We start from the raw sequence: 21772 nt of genomic DNA on the forward strand, positions 1-21772 counted from the left end.
GGAAAATTGGGCATCCAAATGGCAGATGAAATTTAATGTGGATAAGTGCAAGGTGATGCATATAGGGAAAAATAACCCATGCTATAATTACACGATGTTGGGTTCCATATTAGGTGCTACAACCCAAGAAAGAGATCTAGGTGTCATAGTGGATAACACATTGAAATCGTCGGTTCAGTGTGCTGCGGCAGTCAAAAAAGCAAACAGAATGTTGGGAATTATTAGAAAAGGAATGATGAATAAAACGGAAAATGTCATAATGCCTCTGTATCGCTCCATGGTGAGACCGCACCTTGAATACTGTGTACAATTCTGGTCGCCGCATCTCAAAAAAGATATTATCTTATGTTTAATTGTTACTCAAAAAGTTATACAATATGTTACTCTAATAAGTTCTTTGTTATATGTAATTGCCCACAAGCAAGCTTTTCAACTGTTCCCTGTAAACCGATTTGATTTACATATTATGTAAGAAGATCAGTATATAAAAACCATAAATAAATAAATAAATAAATAAATAAATAATTAATTAATTGCGATGGAGAAGGTACAGAGAAGGGCTACCAAAATGATAAGGGGAATGGAACAACTCCCCTATGAGGAAAGACTAAAGAGGTTAGGACTTTTCAGCTTGGAGAAGAGACGACTGAGGGGGGATATGATAGAGGTTTTTAAAATCATGAGAGGTCTAGAACGTGTAGATGTGAATCGGTTATTTACTCTTTCGGATAGTAGAAAGACTAGGGGACACTCCATGAAGTTAGCATGGGGCACATTTAAAACTAATCGGAGAAAGTTCTTTTTTACTCAACGCACAATTAAACTCTGGAATTTGTTGCCAGAGAATGTGGTTCGTGCAGTTAGTATAGCTGTGTTTAAAAAAGGATTGGATAAGTTCTTGGAGGAGAAGTCCATTACCTGCTATTAAGTTCACTTAGAGAATAGCCACTGCCATTAGCAATGGTTACATGGAATAGACTTAGTTTTTGGGTACTTGCCAGGTTCTTATGGCCTGGATTGGCCACTGTTGGAAACAGGATGCTGGGCTTGATGGACCCTTGGTCTGACCCAGTATGGCATTTTCTTATGTTCTTATGTTCTTATGCTGGGTATTGGGGATACTAAGGCTGATCTTCTTTGTTCAATAAAATTTTTTAGGTGATCAGGCATAAAAAAGATAAAGGTATCTTGTTGTTTTTTAATTATACATTTACAGGGATACCACAGGGTGAACGAATATCCCATAGTAATTGCTTCTTGACGAAACACCAAGAAGCTTTTCCTTCTTGCCTGTGTTACTACTGATAAATCAGAAAAAATCTTAACCATAGATTCATGAAATGAGATGGGATATTTACTAAAGTATTGTTTCATCACTTTGTTCAAGTCTATTAAGTTCATAAAAGAAACCAATAATAAACCCCGATCAATAATCTGATTGCTTGTACTTTCGAGGAAATTTGTGAGATTCCCTTGAAAGGGTGACTCTTCTGTATTCAAATTGGGGTTTTTCTTTGGAAGGAAATAACAATAACTAATCTCAGGCAATTCATTTTCAGAAAAAGAAAATACTTCTTTAAGAAACGTCTGTAAAGTTTCAATTGGTACTTCATCTACTACACGGGGAAAATTGAGTAGACGAAGGTTCAAACGTTTAGTATTATTCTCAAACAACTCCATTCGTCTTAATAGAAAATCCCTATCTTTAACAACAGCAGCTTGAAATTCTACATTCTTTTTCCCCATTTCCTCTAAAGATTTAATTCTAGCTTCTGAATTATTCAATGTTGAAACTGTTGAAATCCGGAAGTGGATCCTTGGGCCGACCCTTGTTGGGAAGTGGTCGGGAGGCAGACACGCACAGCCGTAGATGGAACTTCGCCTGGAAACCCGTGACGCCCCCAGAGGAGCTGTGAACGCCCGGGTCGCTAGGACTTAGGTGGCTTCACCCTGGAAGTCCGAGGTCCCCCCAGGAGGAGCCCGTAGGGACCCGGACCGCTGGGACTTAGGAGAGGACTGGCGTGGAAGACCCGGACCGGAACTGGAACAGGCGTGAAGGCAGGAGAGAGAGACGTACCGTGAACAAGGCAGGCAGCTGGAGTCTGGAGCGAGAAGGCAATCCGTGGTCAAGGCAGGCAGCAGGAATCAGAAGCGAGAAGACAATCCGTGGTCAAGGCAGGCAGCAGGAATCAGAAGCGAGAAGACAGTCCGGGATCAAGACAGGCACAGGAATCTGAAAACTGGGAAGCTGAAACTGACAAGCAGAAACAGAGGCACCTGGAGCAGCAACTAATCCACCGAAGTGAACTCGTTGCAAGGCAAAGTAGGAAGGAGTGAAGGTGACTTAAATTCCCCGCCGGTGCTGACGTCAGAGAAGGGGCGGTTCAGCACATCCGGGTGCTGGACCGTCAAAAGCCGGCCCCTCGCGCGCGCGCGTTCCCCTTCGGGGGCGGAGCCATCTCCCGAGCTCGGCAGCGTCCTCCACGAGGAAGGATCACCGCCATGTGGCCAGGCCGGCCCTGGCTCCCGCGGCTTGCGGCAGACCCCCGGACCCAGCTGAGGAGGTAGGAGCCCGGTCGCTGACGCGGCGACCGCGGCGACAACAATTCAATACGTTTTGGATATCCGATATTACCTGAGTGTTTTTCCCTGCAAATGAATCCATTTTTCTTTCTAGCCCTTTTAAATTTGAAGCCATCATATCCCATAATCACTCCAGCGTAACCACAGTGGGATGTGTCAAAGTTTCTGAGGTATCCTCACTTGCTATGGCTTGATTTTCTTTATCTAACTCAGTTTCTTGCGTAGACTGCGCCCTTAGATCTCTTGTCAAGCTCAAATTAGTTCTTTCCCCACCTGAATCTCCTGCACCATTTCCAAACGATGTCTGAGACCCACTGGTGGTGGGCTGTGCTCGTGAGCCTCCCAGAGTCCCCTCAACAGCTCTCCACTCAGGTGGCAATCCTAGATTAGGGCTCAGCGAAGCCTTCTCCAAGGAATCAGATGACCTCCCAATTGGTCTGATTCATAAATCGGACAATTTCCTGCTGTGTTAATGAAGGTGGGGGTAGAGAGGGAAAAACCCTAACTTTCCCTCTCCACCCCCACCTCAGTCAAAAAGAGAAAAAAGTTTGTACACACCTGCAGGCAGTCTGTTTATACTCAAACAGTGCTTTTATTCGGCCTCTGTGGCGGCTGTAGACCAAAACCAAAGGATCCCCTCTCACATCCTCTCATCCGATCTAAGCCGATCCAAGCTGCACGCCCCTTAGGCGCACACGGCTTTGGTGGCGCACCAACGTCAGTGGCTCGCCTAAGGACGCCGAACTTAAGGGCGTCCTGTGTCGGCTCCTCCCACCGATGGTACGACAAGCGGAGAAATTCAAATAGCAGGAAACAGCTCACCAGGGGCTCCTTCACAGTAATACAGCAGCACCCATGCTGGCAGTTTTTTGTACTTTCTTTGCCCTTATGTAATGCATGGAATACATTTTATCTGGGCTTTCAAGACTGTATTTTTAAATAATATTCAAGCCTCATGCAAATTTTTAAACTTTGTGTTGTGATGGCTGGCCGCGGCACCACATGGCCAGCCACACTTACCCCTCCGAGCCGATACAGCCCTTCTTTCTGGCACCCCGGAGCTGCCACTGCCGCTTCCTTCCCGCATAGTGGGGAGCCGGGTACTGCCGTCACCGCGCTGCCTGCCTCAGTCCTTTGCGCGGCTCCTTACAACATTTAAAGGGGCCACGGCAGGAAAGCTCCCTGCGGCCCCCGGATGTCCATTTCAACAAGGAAGGCCTATTTAAGGCAACCCCTGCTGCTCAAACCTTGCCTCAGCAACAGGTCGCACTCTCCAGAGTCAGCAATTTGCTTCTCCGTGTTCCAGCTCCAGTTCCTGCTTCTCCGTGTTCCAGTTTCCAGTTCCTACTTCTCCATGTTCCAGCTCCTGCTCTTCCTCACCTCTCCTCCTGGCCCTGAGCCCTGACCTGGACTCGCTGTCCTGCTCCTCTGATGGTTCTTCTGGCTTCGACCCTGGTACGTTCTTCAGATTTCATCTGTCTGCTGCCTGTCCTGACCTTTAGCTTGTTTCCCGGATTTTGTCTGCTGACTGCCCTGACCTTTGGCCTGTTCCCTGGATTCGTCTGTCTGCTGCCTGCCCTGACCTCAGCCTGTCTGGTTCTGCTTTTGCCTGTCATTCTCCTGGATTCGTAGCTCAGAGACCCGCGCCTAAGTCCAGCCAGCCCCGGTACCCAAGGGCTCAACCTGCAGGGAACGAGGGTTGGTAGTGGTGAAGGTCTAGTGGGGTCACTGCACTGCTCTGATCCGCCTGCCAATGACGGGGACCCAGGGAGGGGACCACCTCCTGCAGGTAGTGCCAACCCCGCCTCAGCCCAACACTTTGTAACCGCTCCTTTTAGGGGTTTTTTTTCTGATTTCTTCATTCTTTCATAATCTTCCATTGTAGAGTTTTGTACTACTGCAGTAGTTTTACACAATATCGTCCTAGTGATTATCTGAAATCTGATTGCATTATGATGGCTATTGCTAAGTGGCTCTGTCACAGTAACCTCTTGCACCTGGTGCTTTTGCTGCATGGGAGCTTGGGGACAGTGTGCATCCCTTCTGTAGATGATATGTGTTATCTTGAACATTAATCTCTGGATAATGAGCCATAGCTTTCAATCAATCCATTACATTTTATAACCATAGTGTTATTTAAGGGTAAAGAGAATATAATGAACATACTCGCTCTTCTTTTCTCTTCTGCTCAGTAACCAATTCACAAAGTCCTTTTTAAGTAGGTTATCCACTGTCCTGCTGTAGTCACTGGCTAGTATGGCCTCTGAATAGCGTCTCTGTAAGGGTCGTGAGCTCTGACTGCTCACAGTAGCTCTGGAAGGAAAGAGAATATTAAAGATTCTTAAATGTAGTTGAGTTTTTTTCATTTAAATTTAGTAACATACAAAGTTAAATTGGTGCATTTAAATTGTAGAATATCTAAGAAGTAAGATACAAGCAGATCTCACAACATATGTAAACACTTTAATACTGGAGTTCACAGCATGTACTTTTCTGTGCATGAGGAGAAGCATTCCAGGAGGTGGAGTTGGGATTTACATGCAAACTTTTTTTTTTTTTATTTCAAAATGTCTCAGCAAAACTATACACACCAAATAGCAGGTTGCAATGTGTGCATGTGCTATTGCCCAGATACATTTCAAAGTGAACTTATGTATTTATGTGCCAGCTAACCTATTTAAATAAATAAATGAGCGATATTACAAAATTACCCCATCAGTCAAAAATCCCTTCCTACTTAAACAACTTTAATATTTGGTACATTTGGTATATTTATTTATTTAAGAACATGAAAGCCTTTCCAGACACCAACTGAACTTTTAAATCACCTTAATTAACTCTGCCCACCAAACAGAGCAATCAACAACTTTGCCAACTCCTTAATCTTTTCAATCTCTTTAAATTGGCAGGTTTTTTCTTTTTATTTTTCACTGTTAAATTTACTATCGCCTCTTCACCGTTCCAAGTTGTATTATGTCCCTGTTTTATTGTAACTGCTATTTTTTTTCTTTTAGCACTTGTTAATGTTCTTATTATTTTCCTTTTGTCACTCCTTGTTAATTGTAAACCGGCATGATGCGTTACCCAATGCGAATGCCGGTATAGAAAAAGACTAAAATAAATAAATAAATAAATAAACATTTGTTGTCTGCTGATCCATCAAATGAGCACAGTTCAGAACACAAGAAAAATTATAAATCTATAGTAAATCTATAGATGCACTTATTGTAAACTTTTTTGGGAAATAATTTATTGTTTTTGTATGTGATTTATTCTAACATGCTGTAGTTTAGGATCCTATGCAAATGCAAAAATTTATATTATATGTAGACTTTGTTTATTCTTTTTATGTAAACCACATTTTTATATTTTCCACTTAGTAATAGATTAAGAAATATATTTACTAAGCCGCTTTAGGCATTTAGGGGCGGATTTTCAGAGCCCTGCTCGCCTAAATCCGCCCAAATCCGGGCGGATTTAGGCGAGCAGGGCCCTGCGCGCCGGTGAGCCTATTTTACATAGGCTCACCAGCGCGCGCAGACCCCGGGACTCGCGTAAGTCCCGGGGTTCTCCGAGGGGGGCGTGTCGGGGGCGGGCCCGAACCGCGCGGCGTTTAGGGGGCGTGCTGGGAGCGTTTCGGGGGCGGACCCAGAGGCGTGGTTACGGCCCGGGGCGGCCCAGGGGCGTGGCCGTGCCCTCCGGACCCGCCCCCCAGGTCGCGTCCCGGCGCGCAGGAGGCCCGCTGATGCGCGGGGATTTACGCCTCCCAGAGGGAGGCATAAATCCCCCGACAAAGGTAAGGGGGGGGCTTAGACAGGGCCGGGTGGGTGGGTTAGGTAGGGGAAGGGAGGGGAAGGTGAGGGGAGGGCAAAAGGAAGTTCCCTCCGAGGCTGCTCCGATTTCGGAGCGGCCTTGGAGGGAATGGGGGTAGGCTGCGCGGCTCGGCGCGCGCCGGCTATACAGAATTGATAGCCTTGCGCGCGCCGATCCAGGATTTTAGTGGATACGCGCGGCTCCGCGCGTATCTACTAAAATCCAGCGTACTTTTGCTTGCGCCTGATGCGCCAGCAAAAGTAGGCCTATTCGCATAGTTTGAAAATCTACCCCTTATTGTACAACAAATACCTATCGCAGCAATATCTGGGATATTTTACCCAAAATAAAGTAATTATTTAATGAGCTGCTTTGCTGCAAAAGTTTTGCAAATGGATGTAAGCAATTTGTTATTAAGTGATTTATGTAAATAAAATAATGCAGCTTGCCTCAACAAATGCAAGCTGTGTTATTTTTCTGAAAGTTAATTATAACTCAGCAATTGTATAGCTAATATTTCCCTGAGGCATCAGGATGCTTATGAGCATCCAGTGCTCCTGCGATGCCTCTTACAGGGCCACGACAGCCCTAAAGTCCCCCATCATGTAAAAGTCCACTCCCCTTGCCACCTCTAGAGGTGAACATAAGAAATTGCCATGCTGGGTCAGACCAAGGGTCCATCAAGCCCAGCATCCTGATTCCAACAGAGGCCAAACCAGGCCACAGGAACCTGGCAATTACCCAAACACTAAGAAGATCCCATTTTACTGATGCAATTAATAGCAATGGCTATTTCCTAAGTCAATTTGATTAATAGCAGTTAATGGACTTCTCCTCCAAGAACTTATCCAAACCTTTTTTGAACCCAGCTACACTAAGGGGCAAATTTTAAAAGAGTACGCCGGATTTTAATAGATACGCGCGTAGCCGCGTGTATCTTTTAAAATCCGGGGTCGGCGCGTGCAAGGCTGCACAAAATCGGCAGCCTGCGCGTGCCAAGCCGCGCAACCTGCCTCTGTCCCCTCTACCCCAACCCCCCCCCCCCCCCCCCGGCACCTTCCCCTCCCTTCCCCTACCTAACCCCCCCCCCCCCAGCCCTATCTAACCCCCCCCCACCTTTATTAGAAAAGCCCCCCTAGCAAAGCCCCGGGACTTGCGCGCATCACCGAGCCTATTCAACATAGGCTCGGCGCGCGCAGGGGGAACTTGGGGCAGGTTTTCGGGGGGTACACGCGTATCCCTTTGAAAATCTGCTCCTAACCACACCCCTAGTCCTTCTATTATTCGAAGGAGTGGGGGTGAGCCATGAGTGATAAAATTAAAGCAATAAAGGCTGGGTTTTAAAACCCTGGCGCGAGTAAATCCCGGGCCTTACGCATGCCGGGCCAATTTTCAAACGGGCCCGGCCATGTGCGTAAATCCGGGGACATGTGTAAGTGCCAGGGGCAGAGCGGGGCAGCCCGGGACAACGCCATTCCTCGCTGCCCTGGAACCTCGCACACCAGCCAGCTGCCGGCGTGTGCAAGTTACTTAAGGTCAGGCCCTGAAGTAAACTAGCAAAACAAAAGGTAAAAATATTTTTTAAAAAAAATTTTAGAGGGTAGGGAGAGGGGGGAAGGGAAGTTAGGGTACGGGGGTAGGAAAGTTCCCTCACAGTCTGCTCCTTAATTGGAGCGGACTGGGAAGGAACTGGGGAAAGCCCCGATCTCATCGCCACGCAATTTTGTGATATTCCACCCCCAATTTGCGCACGCTGCCCAGGATTTTATAATGTGCGCAGCAATAATCTATTTGATTGAATGTCCTTATAAGAAGATTTATATTGGAAAAAACGTCTCAAATGCTTAAGACTCTGATGAATGAACATCAATCGGCCACTGCTTCATCACAAAGAAAATGCTCCTTTGGTTTCCCATTGCGATGAATTTTCACACATCTTTGTTGACTTATGTTTCTGTGCAATTGATCAGCCTCAGATCGGGTGGCGGGGGGTGGTGATTTGAATTCACAACTTTACGATCAGAACAACAGTGGATTCATAAATTGCATTCTATTGTGCCTGTTGGTTTAAATGCTGATTGTGATCTAAGCATTTTTTTAAATTAATCAGTTCAAGTTCTCTTTCACATCTTTGTTCAGGCATTATTCAACATTGATATAAGTTCTCTTTTAGGTCCTCATACGTTCTACGTGATTTCATCATGAATATATTTAAGCAGTGTCAACTTCCTTCCGGTTTCACTTTGCTTTGAAAAATGCGGAGACCTGTTTGGTCCGATCTGACAGTACTTGCTATTGGGCTGCAAAGTTTTCTATTAAAATGATGACTTTATTTATTTTTATTTCTTATAGTCTCTATGTTTGAAAATAGATTATTGATGTGTGACCCCTGATGAAACGTTTTCAAGCAAAACATCGGCCATATCGGCCTTCCTTTGGAATCTCATCATCAGGATGATTGTTACCAATCCTTAAATGGCACCTATGTAACTTAAGATACGTTAGCTTCATTTTTATGTGCCTTAATGTAAACCGTTGTGACGGTTCCCACCAAACGACCAGTATAGAAAAATGTTAAATAAATAAATAAATAAATAAATAAATAAAACTAGTTGAAACATATTTATTTGAGGACATTATTGTGTTTAACTTATTTTGTTGATTATAGCAGTATTTCTGTTCACTTAGGGGTAGATCTTAAAAAAATACGCGATCGCGTACTTTTGTTCGCGCACCAGGCGCGAACAAAAGTACGCTGGATTTTATAAGATATGCGTGTAGCCGCGCGTATCTTATAAAATCCGGGGTCGGCGCGCGCAAGGTGGTGCACATTTGTGCAACCTGCGCGCGCCGAGCCCAGCGGCGCTGCCTGTTCCCTCCGAGGCCGCTCCGATTTCGGAGCGGCCTCGGAGGGAACTTTCCTTCGCCCTCCCCCCACCTTCCCCTCCCTTCCCCTACCTAACCCACCCACCCGGCCCTATCTAAACCCCCCCCTACCTTTGTCGGCAAAGTTACGCCTGCTTTCAGCAACTTTGCGCGTGCTGGCCGGCAGCCCCGCTCGTGTTCCGGCCCCGGGGGCTGGTCCGGAGGCCTCGACCACGCCCCCGGGCCGGCCCACGCCACCGGGCCCGCCCCCAAAACACCGCGTCGTTTCGGGAACGCCCCCGGACACACCCCCTCCCGCCCCTTTTTCGAAAGCCCCGGGACTTATGCGTGTCCCGGGGCTTTACGTACGCCGGCGGCCTATGCAAAATAGGCGCGCTGGCGCGCAGGGCTTTTAAAATCCGCCCCTTAATTATAAGGTGGATGATTGAAAAGATCGGGTGGTTCAATTTCTTGAACACGCCATCTGGCTTGCTGATACGTTTCTAGTCAAGCCCTTGTTATGTAATTAGGGGTAGATTTTCAAAAGTTACGCTTTCGCGTCCATGTGCGCGCACATAGATGCGCGATTTAAAACGTGTGCATGGCACATGGCTGCTGTGCCGGGCGCCTCTAGCCCCGGCCCAGGACCGCCCCTTTTTCTAGCCCCAGGACTTAAACGCATGGCTGGGGCCATTTGAAAATTGGCCCAGTGTACATATGGCCCAGCCACGTGCATAAAACCCCGGCTTTTATGCGCGTAAGTTTTGAAAATCTACCCCTTAGTGTTTAGGTTTCCCTTTGCTTTTGACAGTTGTTATTGTGGGTTACTTACCAGGCTCTGTTTTTTCATAATTTGAAACATGTATGTTATCAGATCTAGTTATTGGGCATCAGAAATTCTGAAGAATTTTACATTATTTACAGCATTAAAAATGGAGAATGTTAAACTTATGATTTGATATGAATTAATTGGATCCCAGCTATGTGGCTCAGCTTGTGTGAGGGTCCTAAATAGTTCCTTTAATTCTTCTGACAGTGAGTCAACACATGTGCTACATTTCATTCTGATATTTCATTTCTGGTTATTTTTATTTTTAACCTTATTTAAATAAAACATGAGTGCCATGCTGGTCAGCCCAACGTCCACTGAGCCCAGCATTCTGTCTCTGACAGTGGCCTGTCCGGGTCACAAGTACCCAGCAGATTCCCAATAGTTGATTTATTTCTTGTATCTCACTGCCAGGGATAAGTGCTGGCTTTCTAAGTCTACCTGGCTAATAAGTGTTTGTGGACTTTTCCTCAGGAACTTGTCCAGTCCTCTTGATCCTCACTATGTTAATGCCTTGACCACTTCCTCTATGTCAAGGCAATTTCATAGCTTTACAGTACAAGAAACATTACTTTCTATGGTTTGTTTTAAATCTGCCAGTTGCTGGTTTCATAGAGTTCCCCTAGTCCTACTGTTGTTTGAATGGGTAAATTAATGTTCCCTATTTACTTGTTCTACCCCACTCATGATTTTAGAAATTTCAATCATATCCTCTTTGTCTCTTCTCCAAACTAAAGAGCCCTAATCTGTAACTTTTCTATGTTCGCTATGTCTTTTTTGAGATGGAGTGACCAGAACTGCACACAATACTCAAGGTGTGGTTGCACCATGGATCTATACGAAGTTAGGATATTCTCAGTTTTGTTCTCTATTTCTTTCCAAATAAATCTGTTGCAACCGTCCCTTTCCGACGGCTTCACTCCACCTACCTCTCTTTGTTTGCTCCTCCTCATGCTGCGGATGGACACCTGGCTACCGCGGCGTCTACCTGCCGTCCTCTCCAGCATCCCCGGACCGGCTTGGGCGCTGCCTCCCGCCATGCTCTGCTTGTACCATAGGGCATGCGCGCTGCACAGCCCTTCTTCTTATTTCCTACTTGGCGCGAACCTCCGGGGCGTCCCCCCATGATGACGTCATACTGCCCGGATATTTAAAGCCTACAATGTTTGCTAGCCTTCGTTGCTCGCTAGCCAATGTTGCTCGCTCTCCCGTACCCAGCTACTCTGCTTCTCCAATCTGTATTGGACTCTCTAACGCTAACGGGGTACCTGCTCCTTGGGGGCCTCACTTGCTTTCCAGGTCGCTATCAGGAAACCGGTACCTCGCTCCTCGAGGACCCATGTTCCCTGACTCGCTGCCTACTCCTACCTTCTCTTCTGCCTGGAGGGATTCTCTAATCTCCAACATCAGTGAGTACTACCATCTTCACCTCAGAGCTGTTCCCTGGAACTAGGCACTCGCTCCTCAAGGGCCTGCCTCTGTTCCAGCCCCAGTGCCATCTCCGTGGAACCGCTGAGTGAGTACATCATCTGCAAGCCTCCCAGCTCTCAGGGGTTCAGATACTCGCTCCTCGAGGGTCTGCTCTTCCTACCCTGGGGATCTCCATACTGGGGTCTTATATATTCTCCACTGTACTCATTCTCTCAGTTCTTTCCACTACAGCACTGCTACCGGAGGAGTCACTGTTCCAGCCTCCTGAGGGATACCAGCCTGCCGGGCTATTCCAGCTGCTCACTACTGCCACCTCTGGTGGCTTCCTTACACAGTCTAATAAAAGATCAAACTCTGTATTTGTGTGTCCTGAGCTAAGCCTGACCTGTGGCCCCTCATGGGACTTCCCCTCGTTGGCGTGGTCAGCTGCCTCAGTGTCCAAGGGTCCACCCAAACCTCACAGTTTACAACAGATTGCTAACTCCATGGATCCGGCACAGCCAGATGGCCAGGCCAGGGATGGCCTTACAGGCCATCCCTGGCCTGGCCCTTCGTATAGATGAACCAACAAGCCGCATTGAAGAAACTCACTTCAGTGTTTCATCAGCTACAAGCACAGAAGACACAAGGCGCCACTTCCAGTAATGAAGGTCAGTTACCTGAAGTAACTATAAAGACTATGGTACCTCTGGCTGCTCCAGTTTGATTCTCGGGAGAGATTCAAAGGACTAGAGGTTTCCTAACCAATGCTGCATGCCTTTTGTATTACAGCCTGCACACTTCCCCACAGCCTACGCCAAGACTACTTATATTCTATCTTATCTTGATGGAAGGGCCTTGTCTTGGGCCTCAACGCTGTGGGGAGCGCAAGGATCCAATCCTGCAGGATATTGAGGGATTTATAGAATTATTAAATCCGTTTTTGATGGATCCTGCTCGAGTGACTGTTGCTGGTTCTGACCTGGTAGACGTGAAGCAAGGGGTAACCGACCACTGGCTGATTTTGCCAATAGAGTTCAAGACTCTTGCCTACAGAATTATGCTGGGAACCTAGGTGCCTGAAAACTCTCTTCTTCAGAGGTCTGAATACCCGCTTGAAGGACTAGCTTGCCGGCTTGAGAGACACCTGACTCGCTGGATGAGCTAGTGCCTTTGGCTACTAGAATCGACCACCGGCTTTGTGATAAGGTGATGAAAGAACTCAAGCCCAATAAAGGACCGGTTCAGAAGGAGACTCGTGCTAAACTTGCACTTCGGGTGGTTCCAGCAGCTCCTGTTGCCAGTGAAGAAGAACCAATGCAACTTGGTCGCAGTCATTTGACTTCAAAAGAGAGAAGACTTCGGAAGAGGCATGGCCTATGTATGTACTGTTGGACAAGCTGGTCACGACGTCCCAACATGCTCTATTCATCCGGAAAAACAGATGGGCCTAAGTCCTGCCAGAATGACTGTTCTTAAGCCTTACTAGGCCTTCCCCTCCACTCTCTCTACAGTCTCCCTGACTTGCGGGACCGTCTACAATCCAAACTTTTGCCCTTGTGGATTCGGGGGCAGGAGGCAACTTTATACTTCGATGACTAGTGGAACATTTGAGGATTCCCCTCGTTACTTTAGAAGCTCCACTACTCTTGTCTTCCATCCATGGAGAACCTTTGCCCGGTGATGTGACTTGTCGTACTGAACCAGTGACTCTTCACACCGGAACCCTCCATACTGAGACAAATTCCTTCTTTGTGTTAGAGAAGGCCATGCACCCTATCGTTCTGGGGTTACCCCTGGTTGCAGATGCATCAGCCTCAATTTGACTGGTCCTCCTTGAAACTGTCCCGCTGGGGCCCAGGTTGTCATGGCAGATGCCTCAAGGAAGTTTCTCCTGTTCCCTGCATGCCTACAACTCCAGTAATGGCAGGACTGCTGCCTCAGTACGCATTATTCAGTGATGTGTTTTCCAAAGAAGCTGCTGACATCCTCCCTCCACACAGATTACGACTGTGCCATTCGGCTGATGAAACCAAATACTGAACCTCCTAAAGGACGTGTCTATCCTCTCTCTGCAATAGAGAACAAGGCTATGTCCAAGTACATTGAGAATTTACAGAAAGGTTTCATTAGTCCTTCAAAGTCGCCAGGTGGCACCGGATTCTTCTTTGTGGGGAGGAAGGACGGAACTTTACGTCCTTGTATCGATTATCGAGGTCTGAACGAGATTACGATTAAAGACCGATACCCCCTGCCTCTAATCTCAGAGCTGTTTGACCGGCTTCAAGGGGCCAAGATATTTCGAAACTTGACCTGAAGGGGGGCCTTCAACTTAGTCCGGATTCGCAGTGGCGACGAGTGGAAAACGGCTTTTCAACGCTCGAGATGGTCATTTTGAGTACTTAATAATGCCCTTCGGCCTGTGCAACACACCCACTGCGTTCTAGAACATGATGAATGACATTCTGCGGGATTTGTTGTACAAGAGTGTCGTGGTGTACCTAGATGACATCCTGATATTTTTCTCAGAATTTGTCTACGTATCTAGAAGACGTCAAGCAAGTTCTACTAAGACTCCGAGAACATCGACTCTACGCCAAATTATCCAAGTGCGGAATTCCATAAAGACTCCGTGCCTTTTCTTGGCTACATTGTGTCTAAAGATGGCTTCCAGATGGATCCCCCCAAAATTAGAAAGTATCAGGAATTGGTCCCAAATTACCAGCCTTGAAGGCCCTGAGACGATTTCTGGGGTTCACCAACTATTAAAACTTATGGTCCTCAGACGATTGAACCATTACTCACACCCGCCCACTTCAGAACAGTATTGCAAACACTTATCTTTTCCAGCACTGACTACTGCAATGCACTCTTACTAGGACTCCCAAGCACATCGATAAGGACCACTCCAGATACTTCAAAATACTGCAGCCAGAATACTGATGGGAAAAAAGAGGGAGGGACCATATAACTGAAAATCATGATTCCGAGCTGGCTGGCCATCCTGGTCAATGCCTTACCCTGCTAAAGCTACAAAAGTATTATTGGTGGCCAACTATCAAGGAAGAAACTCTCTCCTGTGTGGCACCATGTACCAACTGTGCCAAGCACAACCTACTTCTGGCCAACCGTGGGGATTGCTGCAACTGCTTCCAGCTCCGGAACAGCCCTGGACGCATATCGCTACTGATTTTGTAGTTGATCTTCCCCTTTCTGGAGGTATGAATACCATCTGGGTCACAGTTCGACCGCTTCAGCAGATGGCCCCCACTTTGTGGCACGACCTGGCTTGCCTTCAGCATCAGAACTTGTTGAAGCTCTTCTAATTCATATCTTTCGACTCCACGGCCCCTACCGAAGCACATAGTCTCGGATCGAGGATCACAGTTCACGGCAAGATTCTGGAAGGCCCTGTGCAAACTCTTGGATTATCTCTCTAGTTATACATTGCCTATCATCCTCAATCTAATGGCCAAACAGAACGGATGAATAGGACCCTGAAACAGTTCATTCGGGCCTATGTGAGTTGTTGTCAAAATAATTGGGCCGAACTGTTACCAAGGCTGAATTCGCCATTAACTCTCATCCAGCAACATCAACTGGATTAACACCGTTCAAAGTGGTATATGGATGTTCTCCATCTGAAATTGCTAAAAACCTGGCTTTTCACCAGGCCTTTCCGGATTAATTCTTTTGATATCACCCTCCTTCCCCCCCATCCCTCGCCTACTTAATCTAGTATATTTGTAACCCTGCTAAACCCTATGTAATTGGTGTAAAATAACCCTGTAATTCAAGTAATCTTATCAATTCCATTTGTAAATTTGTAAATCAAGTAATCCTGGATAATCTGTATATTCCCATACTTGTTAATCATTTATTTATTTATTTATTTATTTATTTATTTATTTATAGTTTTTTCTATACCGGCATTCGAGATTAGAACCCATCATGCCGGTTTACATATAACAAGAGGGTGTGCACAAAAACAGAACATAAACAAGTGCGAAGAGATAAAGTTACATTACAACAGGGTCATATAACTGGGGAGAGAATTAGAGTAAGATAATTGAGTAGTAAAGATTAATTATTTACATTAATTATGTACATAATATTGTGTAGTCTCTTATAAGATGTTATTGTCTTTCAATTGGGATCTTGCTTAAATAGCCATGTCTTAAGCCTTTTTCTGAAAGAAGGAAGGCATGGTTCTTGTCTTAGATCGGGAGGAATAGAGTTCCATAGTGAAGGTCCGGCTGTGGAAAAGGCTCGGTCTCTGTAGGTTAGGTGGTGAGTGGTTTTGGTTTGTGGAACGAGGAGTGATCCTCTGTAGGCTTCTCTGATGGGTCTGGTGGATGTGTGCCTTCTGAATGGAATTTGTAGATCGAGGGATGCTTGGTGATGGATAGCCTTGTAGATGATAGTGAGGGATTTGTGGATAATTCTAAAGTGTATTGGCAGCCAGTGCAAGTTCTTGAGAATAGGAGAGATGTGGTCTCTTCTCCTGGTGTTAGTCAGAATTCTCGCAGCTGAATTCTGAAGCATCTGAAGGGGTTTAATGGAAGCGAAAGGGAGACCTAATAAGATAGAATTGCAGTAGTCTATCTTAGAAAGATAACTGCTTGAAGGACCGTTCTGAAGTCTCGCATGTGAAGGAGCGGTTTGATTCTTTTAAGTACCTGAAGTTTATAGAATCCGTCTTTAGTAGTTTGTTTGATGAAGGATTTTAAATTAAGACGGTTGTCGATAATTGTGCCTAAGTCCCTTGTTTGGGTGGAACGAGGGTGGGTTAGAGGACATGGAGGTGGGTTGCTATTTTCTGGTGAGATGATAAGGAGTTCCGTCTTGGCTGTATTTAATATCAGGTTTAGACTCGAGAGGAGGCGATTGATTTCTTTAAGGCAATCATGTTACCTCTATCCTGTTTCTCTCCTTTATTTAGTTTGTCAGGTTCATTGTTATGGAACCTTCTTTCAGTTGTCCTCCCCCCATCCCTTGTTAATTGTACTTTCCACCTTTCGTTATTATGTAAACCAATATGATGTGTACTTTAATGTCGGTATAGAAAAGCTGTTAATTAATAAATAAAATAAATAAATCTCCACCACTTCCACTGAAGCTCTCAGTGACATCCCCAGCAGCTCAATCCACTGCTGAAGAAATCCATCAATAATGGACTCAGACGAAAGCAAGGCTACTCAAAGCGAGTGATCGAGCCAAAAGGTTTTACGACGCTCATCATTCCAAAGCGCCTGTCTTTCAACCTGGTGACAAAGTCTGGTTATCCACTAAGCACATTAGACTGAAGTTACCCTCTCGATTTGCTCCTCGCTATGTTGGACCATTCCCTATCATAAGAACATAAGAAATTGCCATGCTGGGTCAGACCAAGGGTCCATCAAGCCCAGCATCCTGTTTCCAACAGAGGCCAAACCAGGCCACAGGAACCTGGCAATTACCCAAACACTAAGAAGATCCCATGCTACTGATGCAATTAATAGCAGTGGCTATTCCCTAAGTAACTTGATTAATAGCCGTTAATGGACTTCCCCTCCAAGAACTTATCCAAACATTTTTTGAACCCAGCTACATTAATTGCACTAACCACATCATCTGGCAACAAATTCCAGATCTTTATTGTGCGTTGAGTAAAAAATAATTTTCTCCGATTAGTCTTAAATGTGCTACTTGCTAACTTCATGGAATGCCCCCTAGTCCTTCTATTATTCGAAAATGTAAATAAATGAGTCACATCTACTTGTTCAAGATCTCTCATGATCTTAAAGACCTCTATCATATCCCCCCTCAGCCGTCTCTTCTCCAAGCTGAACAGCCCCAACCTCTTCAGCCTTTCCTCATAGGGGAGCTGTTCCATCCCCTTTATCATTTTGGTTGCCCTTCTCCGTACCTTCTCCATCACAACTATATCTTTTTTGAGATGCGGGAACCAGAATTGTACACAGTATTCAATGTGCGGTCTCACCATGGAGCGATATAGAGGCATTATGACATTTTCTATTTTATTAACTTTTCCCTTCTTAATAATTCCTAACATTCTGTTTGCTTTTTTGTCTGCTGCAGCACACTGAGCCAACGATTTTAAAGTATTATCAACTGTGATGCCTAGATCTTTTTCCTGGGTGGTATCTCCTAAAACAGAACCTAACATCTTGTAACTACAGCAAGTGTTATTTTTCCCTATATGCAACACCTTACACTTGTCCACTTTAAATTTCATCTGCCATTTGGATGCCCAATATTCCAGTCTCGCAAGGTCCTCCTGTAATGTATCACAGTCCGCTTGTGATTTAACTACTCTGAATAATTTTGTATCATCCGCAAATTTGATAACCTCACTCGTATTCCTTTCCAGATCATTTATATATATATTGAAAAGCACCGGTCCAAGTACAGATCCCTGAAGCACTCCACTGTTTACCCTTTTCCACTGAGAAAATTGACCATTTAATCCTACTCTCTGTTTCCTGTCTTTTAACCAGTTTGTAATCCACAAAAGGACAACGCCTCCTATCCCATGACTTTTTAGTTTTTGTAGAAGGCTCTCATGAGGGACTTTGTCAAATGCCTTCTGAAAATCCAAATACACTACATCTACCGGTTCACATTTATCCACATGTTTATTAACCCCTTCAAAAAAATGAAGCAGATTTGTTAGGCAAGACTTCCCTTGGGTAAATCCATGTTGACTGTGTTCCATTAAACCATGTCTTTCTATTTGCTCTACGATTTTGATCTTAAGAATAGTTTCCACTATTTTTCCCAGCACTGAAGTCAGGCTCACTGGTCTATAGTTACCCGGATCGCCCCTGGAGCCTTTTTTTAAATATTGGGGTTACATTAGCCACCCTCCAGTCTTTAGGTACAATAGATGATTTTAATGATAGGTTACAAATTTTAACTACTAGATCAGAAATTTCATTTTTGAGTTCCTTCAGTACCCTAGGATGCATACCATCTGGTCCAGGTGATTTGCTACTCTTTAGTTTGTCAATCTAGCCTACTACATCTTCCAGGTTCACAGTGATTTTGTTCAGTTCGTCTGACTCATCACCCCTGAAAACAGTCTCCAGAACTGGTATCTCCCCAACATCCTCCGACGTCTTGGCAATGTTACCTACAGTCTGAAGTTACCACCTGGATTGAACATCCATAACGCTTTTCATGTTTCACTTCTGAAACCACTCATCATCAGTGAATTCTCTTCCAAAACTCAGGAACCATCTCCTATTAATGCAGAAGATGGCCTAGAATACAAGGTCGAAGCCATTCTTGATGCCCGCAAACGAAGCATAATCTGGGAATACCTTCTCTCATGGGAAGGTTTCGGCCCGAAGATAATTCTTGGGAGCCGCTGGCTAATATCCTTGACAAAGAGATGCTCTATCAGTTCGTCTCTCGCATTCTTGGAAACCAAAACCTGGTACCCGCAGAGGAGTCCACCCTTTGAAGGGGGGGTTCTTTTGCAACTGTCCCTTTCTGACACTTCACTCTGCCTACCTCTCTTTGTTTGCTCCTCCTCATGCTGCGGATGGATGCCTGGCTACCGCGGCATCTGCCTGCCGTCCTCTCCGCTGCCTCCTGCTGCCTCCCGCCATGCTCCACTTGTACCATAGGGCGCGCGCGCCGCGCAGCCCTTCTTCTTATTTCCTACTTGGCATGAACCTCCGGGGCGTCCCCCTGTGATGACGTCATACTGCCCGGATATTTAAAGCCTACAATGTTTGCTACCCTTTGAGTTAGCATGGGGGTTATCCTATGGGAATCCTACGGATGGGATTCGCTCTCCCTACCCAGCTACTCTGCTTCTCCAATCTCTATTGGACTCTCTAACGCAAACAGGGTACCTGCTCCTTGGGGGCCTCACTTGCTCTCCAGGTCGCTATCAGGAAACCGGTACTCGCTCCTTGAGGGCCCATGTTCCCTGACTCGCTGCCTACTCCTACCTTCTCTTCTGCCTGGAGGGATTCGCTAATCTTCAACATCAGTGAGTACTACTATAAGAACATAAGAACATAAGAAAATGCCACACTGGGTCAGACCAAGGGTCCATCAAGCCCAGCATCCTGTTTCCAACAGTGGCCAATCCAGGCCATAAGAACCTGGCAAGTACCCAAAAACTAAGTCTATTCCATGTAACCATTGCTAATGGCAGTGGCTATTCTCTAAGTGAACTTAATAGCAGGTAATGGACTTCTCCTCCAAGAACTTATCCAATCCTTTTTTTAAACACAGCTATACTAACTGCACGAACCACATTCTCTGGCAACAAATTCCAGAGTTTAATTGTGCGTTGAGTAAAAAAGAACTTTCTCCGATTAGTTTTAAATGTGCCCCATGCTAACTTCATGGAGTGTCCCCTAGTCCTTCTACTATCCGAAAGAGTAAATAACCGATTCACATCTACCCGTTCTAGACCTCTCATGATTTTAAACACCTCTATCTTATCCCCCCTCAGTCGTCTCTTCTCCAAGCTGAAAAGTCCTAACCTCTTTAGTCTTTCCTAGGGATGTGAATCGTGTCCTCGATCGTCTTAACGATCGATTTCGGCTGGGAGGGGGAGGGAATCGTATTGTTGCCGTTTGGGGGGGTAAAATATCGTGAAAAATCGTGAAAAATCTAAAAATCTAAAAATCGCAAAACCGGCACATTAAAACCCCCTAAAACCCACCCCCGACCCTTTAAATTAAATCCCCCACCCTCCCGAACCCCCCCCCCCAAATGAGTTAAATAACCTGCGGGTCCAGCGGCGGTCTGGAACGGCAGCGGTCCGGAACGGGCTCCTGCTCCTGAATCTTGTTGTCTTCAGCCGGCGCCATTTTCCAAAATGGCGCCGAAAAATGGCGGCGGCCATAGACGAACACGATTGGACGGCAGGAGGTCCTTCCGGACCCCCGCTGGACTTTTGGCAAGTCTCGTGGGGGTCAGGAGGCCCCCCACAAGCTGGCCAAAAGTTCCTGGAGGTCCAGCGGGGGTCAGGGAGCGATTTCCTGCCGCGAATCGTTTTCCGTACGGAAAATGGCGCCGGCAGGAGATCGACTGCAGGAGGTCGTTCAGCGAGGGTTCCGGCGCCTCGCTGAACAACCTCCTGCAGTCGATCTCCTGCCGGCGCCATTTTCCTTACGAAAACGATTCGCGGCGGGAAATCGCTCCCTGACCCCCGCTGGACCTCCAGGAACTTTTGGCCAGCTTGTGGGGGGCCTCCTGACCCCCACGAGACTTGCCAAAAGTCCAGCGGGGGTCCGGAAGGACCTCCTGCCGTCCAATCGTGTTCGTCTATGGCCTCCGCCATTTTTCGGCGCCATTTTGGAAAATGGCGCCGGCTGAAGACAACAAGATTCAGGAGCAGGAGCCCGTTCCGGACCGCTGCCGTTCCGGACCGCCGCTGGACCCGCAGGTTATTTAACTCATTTGGGGGGGGGTTCGGGAGGGTGGGGGATTTAATTGAAAGGGTCGGGGTGGGTTTTAGGGGGTTTTAGTGTGCCGGCTCACGATTCTAACGATTTATAACGATAAATCGTTAGAATCTCTATTGTATTGTGTTCCATAACGGTTTAAGACGATATTAAAATTATCGGACGATAATTTTAATCGTCCTAAAACGAGTCTTTCCTCATAGGGGAGTTGTTCCATTCCCCTTATCATTTTGGTAGCCCTTCTCTGTACCTTCTCCATCGCAATTATATCTTTTTTGAGATGCGGCGACCAGAATTGTACACAGTATTCAAGGTGCGGTCTCACCATGGAGCGATACAGAGGCATTATGACATTTTCCGTTTTATTCATCATTCCTTTTCTAATAATTCCCAACATTCTGTTTGCTTTTTTGACAGCCGCAGCACACTGAACCGACGATTTCAATGTGTTATCCACTATGACACCTAGATCTCTTTCTTGGGTTGTAGCACCTAATATGGAACCCAACATCGTGTAATTATAGCATGGGTTATTTTTCCCTATATGCATCACCTTGCACTTATCCACATTAAATTTCATCTGCCATTTGGATGCCCAATTTTCCAGTCTCACAAGGTCTTCCTGCAATTTATCACAATCTGCTTGTGATTTAACTACTCTGCACAATTTTGTGTCATCTGCAAATTTGATTATCTCACTCGTCGTATTTCTTTCCAGATCATTTATAAATATATTGAACAGTAAGGGTCCCAATACAGATCCCTGAGGCACTCCACTGTCCACTCCCTTCCACTGAGAAAATTGCCCATTTAATCCTACTCTCTGTTTCCTGTCTTT

The 21772-nt window shown here is 46.0% G+C and overlaps 1 protein-coding gene across 1 annotated transcript in view; it reads right to left on the reverse strand.

Moving 5' to 3' along the window:
- GIP (gastric inhibitory polypeptide) overlaps nt 1-21772 on the reverse strand; it is a 164568-nt gene that overhangs the window by 135606 nt on the left and 7190 nt on the right. Inside the window, exon 2 of the mRNA XM_029573798.1 lies at nt 4750-4896. Coding sequence (XP_029429658.1) covers nt 4750-4896 — 147 coding nt within the window. The remainder of the gene's footprint in view (nt 1-4749; nt 4897-21772) is intronic.

The sequence above is a fragment of the Rhinatrema bivittatum genome, chromosome 12 (genome assembly GCF_901001135.1).
Source record: "Rhinatrema bivittatum chromosome 12, aRhiBiv1.1, whole genome shotgun sequence".
NCBI lineage: Eukaryota > Metazoa > Chordata > Amphibia > Gymnophiona > Rhinatrematidae > Rhinatrema > Rhinatrema bivittatum.